The following is a 20,516-nucleotide window of genomic DNA, read 5'->3' as shown; positions in this document are numbered from 1 at the left end:
CCCATGGTTCTGGCAACCTTCAAGCTACTTTGGTGCCGATGGTGCTAGCTTAGATGCTGAAGGCGTCCGCATCTAGGCTACCGAACATTTCTTCCTGAGAGAGGCCACCATTGACTACTTTGTGGGCGTCAGCAACATGATCTGTAGCCACAACGAGGAGATGAGACATTGTGTCTCCCCACATGGGCAAGAATGGGTCAACTGGATAAAAAAGCTAACTAATCTAAGTGGAGAATGGGTCAACTGGAAGCTATCATGGTTAGGTGGAAGACCATTCTTAAGGACTCATCAGAAATACTTCCTTGAGCTGATCGGACTTGAGGGCATTCAACCATACTCACCCTTGCGGGTTCTCAGACAATTTGGAATGATCCAAGATGTTCCCCTATGGACAAGGACAGTGCTATACGAGGATGCGTACAACCAACAGATTCTGATCCCAGGGATATAAATGCTCCAAGAAGAGTTTAACGCATGGTCGCAATGCCAATGGGTCACGACTCATGGTGCACTCCTGAGTATTATGTCTGGATCAGCGAGGAAGACGAGATGGACTGGGAAAGAAGAGAGGGTATAGCCTGGCTAGAGGACGCAGTGGCTGCTTTGCAAATTTACCATGAGATCCTGCCACATTACCTTGTGACTACTTCAATGCACTGTCAAGTGGTCCCAGGATCCGCCGATCACATGTTGCCACCCGCTGAGGACGATGACCGGGTAGTGGAATGCATCCAAATAGAGTCTAGTGCAGAGCCAAAAGAAGAAGAGAAGATGGGAAACGACTCGGGGATGGTTACTAGAAGTTGGTTCATTTCCCCTTCTTTCCCACTTTGTACCCTATCCCAAGTTTTCTTTTACTTTCCTAAAGGGCAAGTTGTCCAAGCCCATGCAGTTCTATGAAACAGTGATGTAATCTTTGTTCCTACTTATCTCAATCCAAATTATCAATGAAAACAAACTTGCTTTGGATTTAAATTTGTCAAGTCTAAATGTTTTTCAAACATCTACAATTTAGGCCTACCTCCGGCAATGAGAGGTCCCCGCGAATTCTAGGAAAACGCGCTAGCCTTAATGCGTTAATAAATTGCTCTGTGTGATTTTCTGCTTGTATAAATGAAGAAATTGACTCCTATTTATTTTTCCTTTCTTGCTTCTTATTTTTTATTTTGCTTTATTATTACCCCCAAAAGAAAATAAAGTTGGTTTGTGTCGACCCGAAACTGGCAGAACCACCGTACAATCTAAGATCAATTGGAAAGATGTCAGCTACAGAAAACCAAACTGAATATGCTCTGGTCATATCCGATAGCCCGGGGTGATCGGAGGAGAAGGACGATACTAGGAATGATGAACACGTGGCTATGATGGACCAGGAAATGAAGTCTCTAAGGGAGGAAGTACATCATATTAGCGAACTAGAACATCTGGCCGTGACTACGCTTCCTTAACCATCTCGTTTTCCTTCTTTCGATTCTTTTCCTAACCACTTTCCTTCCACATCATGCCAAAACAACAACACCCCAACTTCAGTCCCTACCACTCAAGTCATACCTCCAGTAACCTTCGCAAACCCAGCAAATCCCCCTATCCATACTCCCTACATACCACAGTACGTTCAAATAACACAAAACTCCCCTATCATCACCAATGCAACTCACACGCCTCCTCGTGACATAGTCACTTTTACCACTCACCCAAACCAGCACATACCTGTGGCACATACCGCCGCTCATGAGCGTGATACCTTTACAGTACCTGTCATGGTCAGGGTTCCATATGAGATTGACCAATATGTCGAGATGGAGAGGGAAGCCAGGCGTAAGGAAGAAGAGTCGGTAACTGAGCAGTTGCAAATCTTGAGAAAACAAATGAAGAACCTCCAAGTTGCCCGAGGAAGTGAAAGTTTGGACTACGAGGATCTGTATATCCATCCGGATGTGGATATTCCAACAAGATATAAGCCTCAAATGTTCGATATCTTCGATGGGACGTGTGATCCTCATGTGCATTTGAGGGCATATTGTGACAACTTAGTCGGAGTGGGGAGGAATGAGAAACTAAGGATGAAGTTATTTATAAAGTGCTTGACGGGTGAAGCACTCACTTGGTATACTCGACAAGATCCGCGAAACTGGAGAACTTGGCAAGATATGGCGGAGGACTTCATGAATCGCTTTCGATTCAACACAGAGATCACTCCCGATAGGTTCGCACTGGTGAAGCAGCAAAAAAAGCCATCTGAGTCATTCCAAAAATATGCACATCGGTGGAGGTCATAGTCTGCCAGGGCACAACCTTCGCTAGGTGAGAGTGATTTAACCAAGTATTTCATTAGAGCCCACGAAGGGATATACTTCGAAAAAATGATAGGATTGATGGGACAAAAATTCCATGAGCTCGTCAATATGGGTGATTTCTTAGAAGAGAGTATAAAATCTAGTAAACTACAATCCATGACAGCACTGCAAGCGGCCAGCAAGGCCATCCAAACAGGGACAATCGGTAGCGGAAAGAAGAACAAATAGGAGGTCTCATCAGTCGTCCCTTATTATCAACCCAACCCATAACACTGAAACACTTCCTATTCCCCAAACAATCATTCACCACCACCCACTTACGCTCCAGTCTATAACACCTAGCCATATTATCATCCTCAACCTCAATACAACCCTCCTCGAGCCAACAACAACCCAAACCCACAACGACCATATGCTACTGTCCAAACCACTACTCACCAAAACCGATCCGCTTATGCACCATGCCCTCATCCCAATTTTGAAGAGAGGGGTCCTAGAAATTATTCCCTGATTTTTGAGCCTCTAGACCAATTGTTCAAGAGATTGAGAAGAGCAGCATTGATACATCCAATTGAAGGAAGGGTTCTTGACTATCCCTCCTTATATTTTGATGCAACTAAAAGGTGCGTTTACCATTCCAATGTATCTAGGAAGGATACTGAAGATGGTTTTAAGCTGAAAAATGAGATTAAAACACTGATCAAGAGCGGAGCCAATTAGTGCACTCCGACGCCGCCCAATTTGAATCGCAATCTGCTACCAAATCACCAAAATAAGGGGGGTCAACATGATCACATTGGACGAAGAATATTACCTAAAGGGAACGATTGTCACAATAGGAAATGCAAAAGCCACCAGGATCCCTCCTTAAAGGTCTCCAATGATTACAGTACAAGTGAGACTTACAGTGATAGTTCAGACTTATTAGCGACAATCTATCCTTGCTACAGTGAACGAACAAAGTCGGGAATACAAAATCGTCCAATGGATGTACCAGCAGAAGGGGAAGGACAAAATGATAGAATCTGCAGCAGCCCGTGGTATGACTAGGTCTGGGAGATTCTACGCTCTTGAAGATGCCAATCAAGGGAACTTGGGAAGAGAGCAAATTCAAAAAAGGAACATAACGGACCCAAAAGCCGCCGAGTTCTGAAGGGAATGTTGACCAAAGAGTACTCCGTGGCGGAGCAGCTGGAGAAAAGTCCAGCACAGATATCAATCATGGACTTGTTAATGAGCTCCGACAGTCATAAGGATGCCCTGTTGAATGTCTAAGTGGGGTAAGTATACCAAGGTACACCACTAGTGAGGCGCTGGCCACGACAATTGAGAAAATGTTCAAAGCAAATATAATCACTTTTAGAAGAGACGAACTTCCTGTCGAAGGCACAAGTCACAACAAAGCGCTTCATATCACTGTCAAATATGGGGACAAAGTGGTGTCCCACGTGCTGGTCGATGTAGTAACAAGAGTCAACATTTATCCGCTCTCTACCCTACAAGAGTTAGGAATCCATTTGAGGGAAGTCAAGGAAAGCCACATACGGGTAAAGGCCTTTGATGGTTCGTAAAAGGATGTTATTGGAATGATTTATTTGGTGTTTCAGATCGGCCCCATGGAATTTCCCATATTGTTTCAAGTAGTGGATATCTATTCTTCCTATAACTTGTTGTTAGGAAGGCCCTGGATACACATGGCCTAGGCCGTCCCATCCACTTTACACCGCTGCATGAAATTTGAGTGGGGATGTCAAGAGATCATGGTCCACGGCGAGTGGGTGCACTCTACTTATTTGGAGCATGTTGTTCCATTAATTGAAGGGCTAGATGGAGTTTCTTTTCATGTAGTGGAAATCATGTAGAGTACCAAAGTGGAAGAAACTGAACAAAACATGGAAATGCAGTCACCGTATAGATCCAAGATGGTTATGAGGGAGATGATGAAATATCGATACAGGGCAGGAACAGGGCTAGGAGCAATGTCAGACGGGATCACATATCCAATTGCACCTGATGGGCAGAAAGGAAGGGTCGGCATAGGATATCATCCTCCGAAGGGGAAACCTCATAACGGTAACTCCGGGAAAAATATTTTTGTGCCAGAGCATGTTTCAAGTCCGAGTCAGAGTTCAATACCAGAAGATGGTATCATCGACGGGATGGGAAAGCTGTTTGTGAATATGATCGAAGGATGCCGTGAAGGGACTAACATCAAGACACTGACTATCAGAGATGCCGAACCAAGAGAAGAGCTGCAGAATTGGACCGCTAATCCATCTTTGGTTTGCCATGAATCTTGGTAGCATTTAACTGTAAATGTTTTCTTTTGAAATGTGCATGGTTAATTGAGGCATGCACCGTATCTGTACCTTTTTGTCATTTTCCTCTTTTGAACGCTTAAGGCGTTCCCTTTTTGATTAAATAAAAAGAATCATTTTCTCAAAATATTGCAACTTTATTTACCGCTTCATTTTACTTAGCTTTTCTTTTCAGTAATCAAAATGCTAAAAACCCGCGTTCAGCGATTGTGACATGCAACGAAACCGCCGAGCGCAACATCCCAGATTACAAGGAGTATGACAATAGTATGATGCCAGACAATCTCCCACGTGAGATCGGATAGCTGGAGAGTTAGAAAATGCCCAACCTTAAAGAAATGGAAGTGGTCAACCTTGGAAGTGGAGAAGACGTGAAATAAACCAGAATCAGCATTCATCTAGAAGCCGAGCAGAAGGAAACACTTGTTGAGCTCCTACGACAATACATCGATGTGTTCGCATGGTCATATGATGACATGCTGGGATTAAGCACTGAAATTGTCTCGCATCGACTATCCACTGATCCTACCAGACCGCCGGTGAAGAAGAAACCAAGAATTCAAACCTGATTTAAGTCTAAGGATAAAGGATGAAGTGACCAAGCAGATAGAGGCAAATGTGGTAAGGTTTACCAATTATCCCAGTTGGTTGGAAAATATCGTCCCAGTGCCCAAGAAAGATGGAAATATCAGGATATGCGTGTATTACCGAGATCTCAACAAATCTATTCCAAAGGACGATTTCCTTCTGCCAAATATCCACATCCTCATCAACAATTATGTGAAGCATGAACTGCATTCGTTTGTGGATTGTTTCACTGGGTACAACCAAATCTTGATACACGAGGAATATGTAGGGAAGATAGCATTCACTACACCTTGGGGAGTCTAATACTATAAAATCATGCCGCTCGGTCTCAAGAACGCCAGTGCCACCTGCATGAGGGCCATGACGACCCTTTTTCATGACGTGATTCATAAGGAGATGAAAATGGATGTGGATGATGTCATTGTTACGTGGAAGTACGCCACAAGTAAATTTATATAAGCTCGGAAATGAGATGTAACATCCCGCATTTTTCGTACGCTAAAATTTCGTCGATGTCTGGCAATTTGGGATAAAATACGGTCCAAGCTGTAATACCCGGTATTTATAGACTAGTACCATACAAGGTACCATATGACCGTGATAGTATGATGCATAAAGTTTATTAAAAATGAGTAGAATTTTAAGTAATTTAAGACAATTCGGGTAATTGGTTAATTACCGGGTAACGGGACATTACCTAATTACCTAATAAGTGGATAAAGATTTAAATTTTCCACCCCCACCCCCACGTGGAAGTAAGCCACTATTAATACATATGACTAAGTAGTCATATGAGCATAGGTGGCTAAATAAGGTGAATAGGACTTTAACGTGTAAAACATTCAAAGTCTATACAAAGTTCAGTTTCATTACAAAGTTGGTCTCATTTTGGACATAGAATAAGAAAGTAAGAATCAGATACCTTTCCTCAAAAGTCTAAGCAATTCAAAAACAGACGCTAAGGTTCAATCCAACAAAGCTTCCAACGAAAATTCTTGCAACCAAACAATTCCAACGAGAATTGTTAGAACCGTAGCAACGTAAAGTTTTGCGGTTCTAAAGGGGTACGGTGCAACCTTTTCCAAGAATATTATATGGACTTTTCTCTACTCCAGGTATGTTAACGCTATCCCTTCTTTCCAACAAAACGAGTAAACACACAATTTTCATAAATGGCTCTACTAATAAATGTATTAGGGGTGTCTATATTATTGATTCCCCGTGTGAATTATTATTATATCATTTGTTCATGGGTCTCAGAAAAATACGTCTTTGATAAAGTGTATCCGAAAGTCATATTAATTTTATGACATTCCGAGAAATCTTATTAACGTATTTCATATGCATTTCATGCATTTATACATGCACATTGACCCATGACCATATGGCATTATATACGCATATATATATATATATATATATATATATATATATATATATATATATATATATATATATATATATATAGATGTAAATATATGTATATATATGTAAATGGGATATGGAAAAGGTTACGGCGTTATATATGCACCACCACCTGATCAGCTGGTATACGTTGATGATTTGCCCACAGTGGCCGAAAAGATATGATGGGATACCCTCAGAGGCCTGATGATGTTATGAAAGCATATACCTATGCATGGTATGACATTTATACGCATATGCATGACATTATAAAAATAAAATGATTCACAGAGCTATGCAAACATACATGTCGAGTCTTTTACTCCATGTTTCTCTCATTTCTATTATTTAATGATTTTCATTCCTTACATACTCAGTACATTATTTGTACTGACATCCCTTTTGCCTGGGGATGCTACGTTTCATGCCCGCAAGTCCCGATAGACAGGTCGAGAGCCCTCCGAGTAGGCTATCAGCTCAGCGGAAGATGTTGGTACGCTCCATTTGCTTCGGAGTTGCTTGTTTGGTTAGTATGAATTAGACGTGTATTGTTTGGTATGGCGGGACTCTGTCCCGACCTTTATAAAAATTATGTATCCTTAGAGGCTTGTAGACAGATGTCATATACATAAAAGGCTGTATGGCCTTGTCGGCCTATGTTCAGTGTACGAGTGGTTATTTTGGTCTTATAGGCCCGCATGTCTCATGTATAAGTTGGTATTATATGTGATATTCTACTTATATCACGGAAGCCTTCCAGCTCAGTTATTTATGATAGTATGACATGAAAAGGTACGTTATGATGGTACTTGATTGAGTAAGGTACCGGGTGCCCATCGCGGCCCATTGATTTGGATCGTGACAAAAGTGGTATCAGAGCAGTTCTATCCTAGGGAGTCTACAAGCCGTGTCTAGTAGAGTCTTACTTATGGGTGTGTCGTGCACCACACTTATAAGAAGGAGCCTACAGGGTATTTAGGATTATCGCTCTTTCTTCTTACTCAAGATCATGTGGTAGAGCTTAGTTGTAAGAACTCAATTTCGCGAACTCTATCTTATTCGTAATACAACGATGCCTACATCCAAAAAGACGGTTGGATAAATATGATCTATTCAGCAGATCATGTGTACACTAAGACGTGTAAGCCTCTTGATAAGGAACATTAAGGAAAGAACATTTATCCACCTTTATGGTGAAAGACAATGAGAGATTCAGAAGATAAATACAAGTTTCAAGAAGTAAAAGAAGCAAGATGAAAAAGGGTACGAGGTATCCAGTTAATAAAGATTATCATTATTTCCCATTCCAGAAGGCAGATATAAGCATTTTGAGTTACCTTCAACAGTGACAGATGTATGTACAATTGGCGACGTTGATCTTAGTTATGCCCTATGGGAGCTAGCCGATATGATTCAAGATAAGGACGGGATATCGGGATCCGGCTGGGGTTAGAGTGACCCAAAATGGTGGATGAATTATTTGTGTTAGTTTACGTTTTTGAAGGATATTACAAATGTGCTAATAGATCTCGTTGTGAGACACCGAGATGGTGCATTCTAAAATAGTACAACTAGATATGAGTACCACAAAGATAGGCACTGGAAGCCTAGAAGGGATAAATTATTATCTTAGTATGGCTCCCGTCCTTAGTAGAGAGATAATGCTTGAGAACCTGAAGAGCTAGTGGATGGAGCAAAAAGGGAGCTAAAAGCTAAAGAATATTTTGTTGAAGTTTTCAGATAAAGTGATAGACAGAAATATTAGCAGGGAATAAGAAGAGAGCTAAGAAGCATTAAGAGTAAGACGTGATACATGGATGGCAACGGTAGGTCAAAGGATGACAATATTAAAGAGTCTATAGTCAAGTGAAGGAAAAGACGAGAAGTGATAGGCCTTGATACAACTAAAGAGTATAGGCCATAAAGTCATATCCACATTTCGAGGAATAAGTTTGTGACTCTAACGCCACTACCAGAAGGAAAAGTTAGATCCTAGAGTAATAGAAATTAGTATGGACTGGTGAACAAGATAAACTAAACCTGAATTAGGGACTGAGTGATTGGATAATAGTCAGCATCACTAGAGTTTCAGATTTCGTTCTGGCGATAATAAAATGGACAACAGAAGAAGATTCATGTGAAATTCAAAGAATGGTTATTCAGGAAGACGCTTCCCTAAAGCAAGCAATGTGAGCAAAGTTAAGCTTAAGGGACTGTGTGCCAGTTACACTAAGTGCCACTCTCGCGAGTAAGGAATTTCGTTATCTTTGGTACAGAAGGATTACCACAAGACGAGTAAGGGTCGAGAAGACACCAATGATGAAAACGTAAAACATCTGTAGGTAGATCATTGTAGTGCTAAATATTAGTACTTACCTAAAGGGGGGAATGTGCAGTGAGGTGACATTAAGTCAGAATTAAGTGGTTCTAGTAATTATGGAATGGTAAAGGAAGAATGCGATAAAATGAAAAAGGGATGAAATTGCACTTATTCAAAGCCTACAGATATTCTATGATACCAGAACATTATGCAAACACAACGTCAAGGAGAGGAAGTAAGGGTTCCTGCTCGAGATGTTAGTGATTAATAAGGAGCCATTGCGAGAGGTAAGTTAAGACAAAGGAAATAACCAAAGAAAGATTATGCGGAATATTGATATGAGAATGGGCCAATGAGTAGTAAGTAATTGATTTAGGAAAAGCCTAGTTATGGCTAAACAGGAGGTTACAGATGAGTTAGCAGATCGTGCAAGATAAACATAGTAAAACCCAATATGGTGAATTCAGTCTCGCAGATATGACATTGTGATCCTTGAGAAATATTCAGATAGGAGTTGGGGTTGTTAAAGGTACCATATGAGTGTTACTAAAATAAAAGAGAAGGCCACAGGGAAGACACTCAAAATATCAATTCAGAAGCAACCCCACAAGCACAAGGGCATGGAGGTAAGCAACTAGGAATAATTATAGGCAAGGAAGGACATCAAAAGGTCCGTAATAAGCTCACAGCTTTACAAGAGTCAAGGGTTCTCCCTAAGTACTACAAAGATAGACTAGCTGAGGAAATAAGGAAGAAGGCTTCAACCTAAGATGGGTGACCTAAGGAGGAAATGGTCTTATAACAACAGTCTCAAAACAATATTTTATGCACTCTATAAGAAAATGGCACCTACTGTGGCTAATGAATGGGGAGTAAAATCAGAAGTGATATTCAAGATCATATGAGTTGTATGGAATTCCAATATGCATGGGCACCAAGACAAGCTAAGTATGCATGCAAAAAAGGGTGCAGAAAGACCAGAAAAAGTAATTGCTTGCGTTTGAAAAAAGCTGAGATGGAACAAAAAGAATTATTCGATTCATGATCCAGAGTTAGTTATGTTATGAACGCATGTAAGAGTTTGGTGTTTTCTACATGGAGCATATACAGCCGTAGAAGATTCCGGTATAAGTTAAAAGAAAGAATTGAGCCCAGGTCATAGACAAAGGATTGAATTGTTAGAAGATTGTATCATGTATATTCCATAACATCTATGAAGGGATAAAGTAATAACTAATACCATGAGCCGCAGATCGGAAGATAGCTTAAGCCTACATAAAGGTTGATCAGAAGGAGGAGGAAACTAAAGATTTACCTAAACGAAGTAAACTAGGAGTCTAAAAATTGGGCCTAGAAAATTATAGAAATCGTGGTTGAGAATATTACAGAATCACTCTTAATATCATAGGTACAAGACAGATAGTACAACAACAATATTCTATAACAGCTCTACGATAAAGCCAGTTAGAAGAGTACCAGCCTCATTAGAAGTCAGTATGAAGCTTCCCTCGGATTGTATAGGTACCAGAGGTGTAAGTGTTATAATAGAGCTTCAAGTTATGGACGTGAATTATACCTATGTGGAAGGGCGGTCATGAAAGAGATAAAAGATATGAAGCGAGATTTTAAGGTAAGTAAGGTAAAGGTGAACAACTTACAAGATACTCAAAAGCAGAAGGTTGAGAATAGTCCATGCTTCGGATAGAAGGCTAGAAGCATTAGGATTCAGTATCCAGGAATGATAGCGGCATAGTCTGTGGCATATCTTCCAACCTAAGGTTTTTAAATATCGAGAGGTCTAGCTAAAAGAGTAAAAAAGAGTTTAAGATAATGTGATGTCTCACTTGCTGTTCCGGAATAACATAAGGAAATTTATGGTGCAAGCAAGTTAAAAAAAGGTTGCAATTAGTATAAATAGATACGTAGAGGTCGCAAGCTAAAGTATAGTAAAGCAACGAAGTTTTATGACATGAGTAAGGATGAGAAAGGACAAGTAAGAAGGTGACGAGAATGGATAAGTCCTCGAGATTAAGATCATGAAAATAAGAGAGCTGATGGTTTCTCTAAATTATATAAAGCTCAGTATAGCCTAAATGAACTCAAAGGAGTCTAAGACTAATAGCATCTAGAGTGGAATGAGGGTGTGATTGTGATAGATAAAGGATGACATTTGGGCCTTCGATGGAGTAATGACTTGAAAAGGATTACATGAATTGTAAACTATTAAAATACACATGTAAGGTGAGTCATATTGGGATGCTATAAAATACGGTTATGGAAGTATAGTATCGCCCCTAGGTGGATCAATCTAATTACTCCAGATGTCACTGATGAGACGTGAGCCCTAGCTGCAGTGTCACATAAGAGATCAAGTCATCAGTGGTAGATGATAGATCAACATTAAGGTGAATCAACAGCGGACAGACAAAAGTCACAAGATTTGAAGTGAGATTAGGTCGTCGTTCTTAAGATGAACAAGTAATGAGGAGGCATTAAAGGACTTAGATTTATACATATGGGAAAAGTAATGAAAGTAACTTGGAGTTCGATAGCAGACCTCAGTAACAATGAGTCGAAGTAAGAGTTATGGTATAATAAGACCTACCTAGATGCAGTAAAGTCATACGAATGAATAAGCGGATCTATGAAATAAGGTATAACAATATTTGTAAGTTCGACAAATTATTGAGCGAAGAAATTCAGTATACCTACAGATGCCTAGAGGGACATTTTATCAAGCTCTGTATATGTTTACAAAGTGAGGCCTAGAGATTGGATAAAAGCTTGAGGAAAAAGAAGAGAAGAGTCGCATAGGCACATTTACAAGGTCATAGTCGTACAGGCTGCATGATAGAAGGTGGCAACAGTTACGAGATTGGAAGGAATCCGACCACAAGTCATGGTGAGAGGAAGAGGCCTAAAGGGGGGAATACCCTGGACATTGGATTTATTCACAGAACAATTACCTAGATGGCAAGAAGAGAATTAAAGTATTCATAACAGCTATCAGGTCATAAGAACGATAAGTGCATCAGTCAACATTTGAGGACGATTGTTCCAAAGGGGAGAATAATGTTATACCCTATGTTTTAGTACGTGGAAGTATGCCATAAGTAAATTGATATAAGCTCGAAAATGAGATGTTACATCGCGCATTTTTTTGTACGTTAAAAGTTTGTCGAAGTTTGGCAATTTGGGATAAAATACGGTCCGATCTATAATACCCGATATTTATGGACTAGCACCATACAAGGTACCATATGAACATGGTAGTATGATGTATAAAGTATATTAAAAATGAGTAGAATTTTAAGTAATTTAAGACAATTCTTAATTATGCGGGTAATTGGTTAATTACCGGATAACGGGACATTACCTAATTACCTAATAAGTGGATAAAGATTTAATCTTTCCACCCCCACCCCCACATGGCAGTAAGCCACTATTAATACATATGACTAAGTAGTCATATGATCTTAGGTGGCTATCTAAGGTGAATAGGACTTTAACGTGTAATCCATTCAAAGTCTATACAAAGTTTGGTTTCATTACAAAGTTGGTCTCATTTTTGACATAGAATAAGAAAGTACGAATCATATACCTTTCCTCCAAATTCTAAGCAATTCAAAAACAGACGCTAAGGTTCAATCCAACAAAGCTTCCAACAAAAATTCTTGCAACCAAACAATTACAACGAGAATTGTTAGAACCATAGCAACGTAAAATTTTGCGGTTCTAAAGGAGTACGGTGCAATATTTTCCAAGAATATTATACGGATTTTTCCCTACTCCAGGTATGTTAAGGCTATCCCCTCTTTCCTTTTGGCGTGATCCATGCGATACAAACGAAATGAGTAAACACACAATTTTTATAAATAACTCTATTAATAGATGTACTAGGGGTGTCTATATTATTGATTCCCCATGTGAATTATTATTATATCTTTTGTTCATGGGTCTCAGAAAAATACGTATTTGATAAAGTGTATCCGAAAGGCATATTAATTTTATGACATTCCGAGAAATCTTATTAACGTATTTCATATACATTTCATGCATTTATACATACACATTGACCCATGACCATATGGCGTTATATATGCATATATATATATATATATATATATATATATATATATATATATATATATATGTAAATTGGATATGGAAAAGGTTACGGCGTTGTATACGCACCACCACCTGATCAGCTGGTATACGTTGATGATTTGCCCACAGTGGCCGAAATGATATGATGGGATGCCCTCAAAGGCCTGATGATGTTATGAAAGCATATACCTATGCATGGTATGACATTTATATGCATATGTATGACATTATAAAAATTAAATGATTCACAGAGCTATGCAAACATACATGTCGAGTCTTTTACTCTATGTTTCTCTCATGTCTATTATTTAATGATTTTCATTCCTTACATACTCGGTACATTATTTGTACTGACATCCCTTTTGCCTGGGGATGCTACATTTCATGCCCGCAAGTCCCGATAGACAGGTCAAGAGCCCTCCAAGTAGGCTATCAGCTCAGCGGAAGATGTTGGTACGCCCCATTTGCTTCGGAGTTGCTTGTTTGGTTAGTATGAATTAGACATGTATTGTTTGGTATGGCGGGACTCTGTCCCGACCTTTATAAAATTATGTATCCTTAGAGGCTTATAGATAGATGTCATATACATAAAAGACTGTATGGCCTTGTCGGCCTATGTTCAATGTACGAGTGGTTATTTTGGTCTTATAGGCCCGCATGTCTCATGTATAAGTTAGTATTAGATGTGGTATTCTACTTATATCACGGAAGCCTTCCGGCTCAGTTATCTATGATATTATGACATGAAAAGGTACGTTATGATGGTACTCGTTTGAGTAAGGTACCGGGTGCCCATCGCGGCCCATCGGTTTGGGTCGTGACAATCATCATCAAGTCTCGAAAGAGTTCTAAGCACTTGAACAATTGAGGAAATTTTAAAAACGCCTGCAAAGGTACAGTTTGAAGTTGAACCCAGCAAAGTGCGCGTTCGGAGTCCCCGCTAGAAACCTATTGGGCTTCATTGTAAGCAAGAAGGGGATAGAACTGTACCCATCGAAAATCAAGGCCATTCAGGAGTTTCCACCAATGAAGAGCTAGAAAGATGTAATGAGTTTCCTAGGTAATTTGAATTACATCAATCGCTTTATAGCCCAGTCCACGGTAATCTGTGAACCCATTTTCAAGTTGTTGAGAAAAGTATACTTCCACAAAATGGACAGAAGAGTGCCAGAAAACCTTCGATAGATTCCAAGATTATCTATCAAATCCACCAGTGTTGGTTTACCTGGAACCCGGGAAGCCATTATTACTATATTTGTTAGTCTTGGATAACACCTTTGGCTATGTGTTGGGACAGCATGACGAAACTGGGAGAAAGGAGCAGGCCATCTACTACTTAAGTAAGAAGTTCATGCCATTGGAGGCTAAGTATACTTTGATAGAACGCACTTGTTGTGCTCCGACTTGGATTGCTCATAAACTAAGGCATTATATGTCAGCGTACATTACACGTCTGATATCTCGGCTCTTCCTTCTCAAGTACATCTTCTAGAAGCCGGTGCCTATGGGAAAGCTAGCTAAATGGAAAATTCTCCTCAGTGAATTTGACATTGTGTACATAGCTCAGAAGGCTATAAGGGGAAAGCTTTAGCCGACCATCTTGCAGATAATCCGGTGGATGGGGATTACAAGCCACTCACTATGTATTTTCTCGATGAAGAAGTATTCTTTGCTGGAGAAGATATTGCAGAATCATACCCCGGATGGAGAATGTTCTTCGATGGAGCATAAAACTTCAAAGGAGTCGGAATTGGGGCAGTCCTGATTTCGGAAATTGGACAGCACTATCCAGTATCGGCAAAGATAAGATTCCCTTGTATTAATAATATGGCTGGATACAACGCATGCATCCTTGGGATCAGAATGGTAGTCGACATTAACGTCAAAAAACTCTTGGTCATATGGGATTTCGATTTATTGATACACCAAGTCCAAGGGGAATGGTCCACTAAAAATGTCAAGATCCTTCTGTACCTGCACTGCGTGAATGAGCTATGCAAGAAGTTCACAAAGATTGAGCTCAAGCACATCCCTAGGATTCAGAACGAGTTCGCTGATGCCCTTGCATTTCTATCATCTATGATTCAGCATCCGGACAAGAACTATATCGACCCTATGTAGGTAGAGATCAGGGATTAACATACCTATTGCTTCCATGTGGACGAAGAGATATATGGTAAAGCATGGTATCATGACATCAGGAAATTCCGTGCAACCAGAGAATATCCAGAAAATGCTACTAATGCTCAAAAGCGAGCCCTTAGGAGGCTGGAAAACCACTTTTTCCTCAACGGGGAAGTCCTGTACAGGAGGACCCCGGATTTAGGTTTGTTGAGATGTATACATGTTGCCGAGGCAACCAGGTTATTAGAAGAAATACATGCAACAACATGTGGACCCCATAATAATGGCTTCACATTAGCCAAAAAGATCTTGAGAGCTGGAAACTTTTGGATGACTATGGAAAATGACAATATCTGCTACGTACAGAAGTGTCACCAGTGCCAGATTCATGGGGATTTCATCCAGGTTCTGCCAAATCATTTAAACGTGATGGGCTCACCCTGGTCGTTCACTGTTTGGGGCATGGACATGATTAGACCTATAGAGCCTGCCGCATCAAATGGGCATCACTTCATATTGGAAGTTATCGACTATTTCACTAAATGGGTCGAAGCATCTACTTATAAGGCTATCACAAAAAAGGTAGTGGATGATTTTATCTGGAACAACATCATCTATAGCTTTGGAATACCGGAGTCTATGATCACTGACAATGCTGCTAACCTCAACAGCGATCTCGTGAGAGACATCTACGAGAAGTTCAAAATCGTCCACCATAATTACACAGTCTGCAGACCACAAATCATTGGGGCATCGAGCAGCCAATAAGAATATTAAGAGGATTTTACGAAAGATAGTAGACAATCACAGGCAATGGCACGAGAAACTATCTTTTGCCTTACTGGTTATCGTACAACCATGAGAACATCCATTGGGGCAACGCCATACATGTTATTATACAGGACTGGAGTTGTGATACCTGCAGAGGTCGAAATACCATCTTTAAGGGTCATTTAAGAGGCCAAATTCGACGACGCAAAGTGGATACAGCTCAAACAAGAGAAACTCATGCTCATCGGCGAGAAAAGAATGGATCTATTTTGCCATGGTCAACTATTTCAGAACAGGATGGCCAGTTCATTTAAAAAGAGAGTGAAGCCTCGCCAATTTGCACCGAGGCAGTTGGTCTTAAAGAAAACTTTTCCCCACCAAGAGGAAGCCAAAGGAATGCTCGCACCAAACTGGCAAGGTCCTTACATGGTTCACTGAGTATTGTAGGGTGGAGCTCTGATCTTGGCAGAAATAGATGGAAGAATTAACACGAAGCCCATCAACTGAGACGCAATCAAGAGATACTATGTTTGAAGACAAATAGAGCTAGGTTTTTGCTGTAACAGAACTACGTTCAACTTGACTTCCCACGGAGGGATACGAAGGCAATCCACGTAGGGTTCGATTTCAATCCCCCTTTTTATTTGTAACAGAAAAACCAAATATCACTTTTGTATATTGCTCCGAAACTATGTCGACTTGATTTCTTTAGAAAGGAATATGTAGGCAGTCCTCATCGGATTCAGTCATCTTTTGTAATTGAACTTCGTCCTGACCTGATTCCATTGGGATACATAGGCAGTCTAAGTCAGACTCGGCCATTTCATTCTTAATCTCATCATTTCGAATATGTTGTAATCGAATTACGTCTTGACCTGATTCCATTTGGATATGTAGGCTTCCTGAGTCAGGCTCAGTTATATATACCATAATTCTTTCATCCACGAACTTTGTTCAGACCTTATTCCATTTTGGATATGTAGGCAACCTGAAAGGGTTCGGTCACAACCTTAGGAAAACCATTGTAATGAATTAGTTCTAATTAGGGTGCAGTCACAATGGCAAGCTTCCGCATTGTCAAAAGCATCACGGATGATCGACATCAACAAGATAATTTTTTCAAGAAGAGACGCTCGCGTGTGGAGAGCTTTTCATAACATGTCATAATCCGGAATGACGGCATTTGCCTTAAAATCAAAGTCTTTTCAAATTTTTTTCTAACAATACAGTAATTTGTTCCACCTACCGAGCTTCGCGGCGCACCCATAATAGAGGCCATGGCAACCCAACACTATGGTCATCACAAACAAACTTCTCTGTTCCCAATTAGAAATTTTCTTTGAGTGCAGGGTCAACAGGAAGCAAGGAAGCATTGAGACCACACTGGGGAAAATGACGGATCCGCCACCTTCCTAATATTGTCTCACTTTCTCCTTTGCTTGAATTTTTCTGGTACAACTAAGGCTAATATTTGAATCATTTGCATGTACCTCAGAGTCAGACCGCTGATACGGGAAAACCCTGTACATAGCGAATTGCCTGCTCAAACAATCAAAGCATCATGTACAAAATGAATTACTGGCAGCACCAGTTGAAACCCTGTATATAGCAAACCACCTACTCAAATGATCGGAGCACTTGTACAAACAAGTCGTTGGATTCACCCATTGAAGTCATGTATATAGTAAACCGTCATCTCAATCAATTGGAGCGCCCTGTACAAATCGAACGTCATCTTCACCAATCGGAGCCTTGTATATAGCAAACAATTTATCTCACCAACAGAATAATCCATATCACCGATCTGTCACAACGGATGCCAGAATAAACAGTCACAAACCTCGTCACCAACGTTCTTCCAATCGATGGATGCAACATCGCTTCCCAGTCAAGAGTATGCCATGGTCAGCTATATTTACAATAGGATGTCCAGTGCATTTAACAAGAGAGTGAAGCCTTGCCAATTTGCATCGGAGTAGTTGGTCTTGAAGAAAATCTTTCTCCACCAAGAGGAAGCCAAAGGAAAGGTCGCACCAAACTGGCAAGGTCCTTACGTGGTTCACCAAAGATTGTCCGGTGGAGATCTGATCTTGGGAGAAATGGGTGGAAGAATCAACACGAAGCCCATCAACTCAGACGCAATCAAGAGATTCTATGTTTGAATACAAATAGACCTAGGTTTTTGCTGTAACAGAACTACATTCAACCTGACTTCCCACGGAGGGATACAAAGGCAACCCACGTAGGGTTCGATTTCTCACCCCTTTTTCTTTTGTAATAGAAAAATCAAATATTACTTTTGTAAATTGCTCCGGAGCTATGCTGACTTGATTTCTTTAGAAAGGAATACGTAAGAAATCCTCATCAGATTCAGTCATCTTATGTAATTGAACTAAGTCCTGGCCTGATTTTATTTGGATACGTAGGCAGTCTGAGTCAAACTTGGCCATTTCATTCTTAATCTCATCATTTTGAATTTGTTGTAATCAAACTATGTCTTGACCTGATTCCATTTAGTTGCATAGGCTGCCTGAGTCAGTCACGGTTATATTTATCATATTTTTATCATCCACAAACTACGTTCTACCCTGATTCCATTTCGGATACGTAGGAAACCTTAAAGGGTTCAGTCACAACTTAGGAAAACCATTGTATTGAATTAGTTTGAATTAGGATACAGTCGCAATGGCAAGAATCCGCATTGTCAAAAGCATCATGGAAGATCGACATCAATGAGATAAATTTTCAAGCAGAGACGCTCACATGTGGAGAACTTTTCGTAACATGTCATAATCCGAAACGAAGGCAGTTGCCTTAAAAACAAAATATTTTGAAAATGTTTTCTAAAAATACAATAATTTGTTCCACCTACCAAACTTCACGGCACAACCATATCAGAGGCCATGGCAACCCAATACTATGGTCAACACAAACCAACTTCCCCGCTCCCACTATGAATTTTTCTTTGAGTGCAGGGTCAACATGAAGCAAGGAAGCGTTGAGACTGCACTGGGGAAAATGAAGGATCCGCCACCTTCCTAAGATTATCTCTTTTTCTCCTTTGCTTGAATTTTTCTGGTACAAATAAGGCAAATCTTTGAAATCTTTGCAAGTACCTCGGAGTCTGACCGCTAATACGGGAAAACCCTGTACATAGAAAATCGCCTGCTAAGACAATCAGAGCATCGTGTACAAAATGAAACATTGGCAGCACCAGTTGAAACCCTGTATATAGCAAACCGCTTGCTCAAATGATCGGAGCACCTTATACAAACGAGTCGTCGGCTTCACCAATTGAAGTCCTGTATATAGTAAACTATCAGCTCAATCGATCAGAGCACCCTATACAAATGGAACGTGGTCTTCACCAATCGGAGCCTTGTATATAGCAAACAGATTATCTCACCAATGGAACAATTCACATCACCGCTCTGTCGCAACAGATGAAAGAATAAACAGTCGCAAACCTCGTCACCGACGTTCTGCCAATCGATGGCTGCAACATTGCTTCGCAGTCAAGTGTATCTCTTGGGAATGCTTTTATTTTTCTTTTCTATTGCTTTGAATGTTTTGACATTTTGCTCATGCAGCTTCAGGCATGATTACAGTTTAAGTCAATCACTCCCAAGCAAAAATTGTCTTACCCTTTTAGTGCAAAAGCTCTCGCAGCAAGAGGAGACGCACTCTACTAATCAAGCTCTCCCAACAAGCATAGACATTTCTCAGTGCAAAGCTCTCCCAACAAGCAGAGACGCACTCTACAAATCATGATCTCCCAACAAGCGGAGACAATTTTCAAATGCTCTGACAGCTGCGGAACGACACACAACCCGTCCAAAACATCGAGTCAAGCTGAAGTATCCCATCATCCCGATGCCAAATAACGGCTTGCTGGCAGCCAGGCATCATCATTCCTGCATCATTTACATCATATCTTAACATATTCTACATTGCAATATATGGGTATGTGTGTATTTAGTTTTGCATGAACAAATATGGCAACGTGGAACTCTTTATATGCAACAGACCAAACTACAATGCTATGAGGGACAAAAAACTCATTAGCGGGCCAAGGATACAAGTTCAAGCACAAAACAACTAGTGAAACTCAAAATTTTCAAATCCTTTAAGTCAATCTGCAAATTCAAGCTATCATGTGTGCCCAATCCTCCGTCTCACAGTATCGTCATAATACGATACTGGGGAAATTCCTGCGAGCATCCCTTCCTCAAAGTCCTCACTCCAGAACTACATGAGGCAAGATCCTCGTTAAGCCCGAGGTATGTAACCAATTCTAAGCGAGAATTCGGCTTGATTCCCTAAGTTTTCTCCTAGAAATCTCTCGATCCCCCAACTCATAATCTTCGTGTCATTCTTGCAATGCATGCCTAATGTCGGGACAAAATTGGCTTTGGTTCAGTTTCTTTGCCCGAAAACTCTTTCATCATCTCCGATCAAAGAGGGGACATTGTTGACGGCCAATTTTGACCCTTCCTTTTAAACTTAATTTACTTATACTTAATACTTTACAATAAATATTTTGAAAGTGTTTTCTATCAATAAATACCTATTTCTACAAATTAATTA

General features: G+C 40.3%; 1 protein-coding gene across 1 annotated transcript; it reads left to right on the top strand.

Annotated features, from left to right (window-relative positions):
- The first annotated feature begins 14,861 nt into the window (after positions 1-14,861).
- LOC138909696 (uncharacterized) lies at positions 14,862-15,926 on the top strand. Its single transcript, XM_070200908.1, has 2 exons — positions 14,862-15,151; positions 15,236-15,926. Exons 1-2 carry the CDS (start codon positions 14,862-14,864, stop codon positions 15,924-15,926), a joined length of 981 nt encoding a protein of 326 aa, XP_070057009.1.
- The last annotated feature ends 4,590 nt before the right edge of the window (positions 15,927-20,516 follow it).

This window comes from Nicotiana tomentosiformis, chromosome 4, assembly GCF_000390325.3.
Source record: "Nicotiana tomentosiformis chromosome 4, ASM39032v3, whole genome shotgun sequence".
Lineage (NCBI taxonomy): Eukaryota > Viridiplantae > Streptophyta > Magnoliopsida > Solanales > Solanaceae > Nicotiana > Nicotiana tomentosiformis.
The sequence above is the reverse complement of the archived record's forward strand: the minus strand, read 5'-3'. Positions and strand labels throughout refer to the sequence as shown.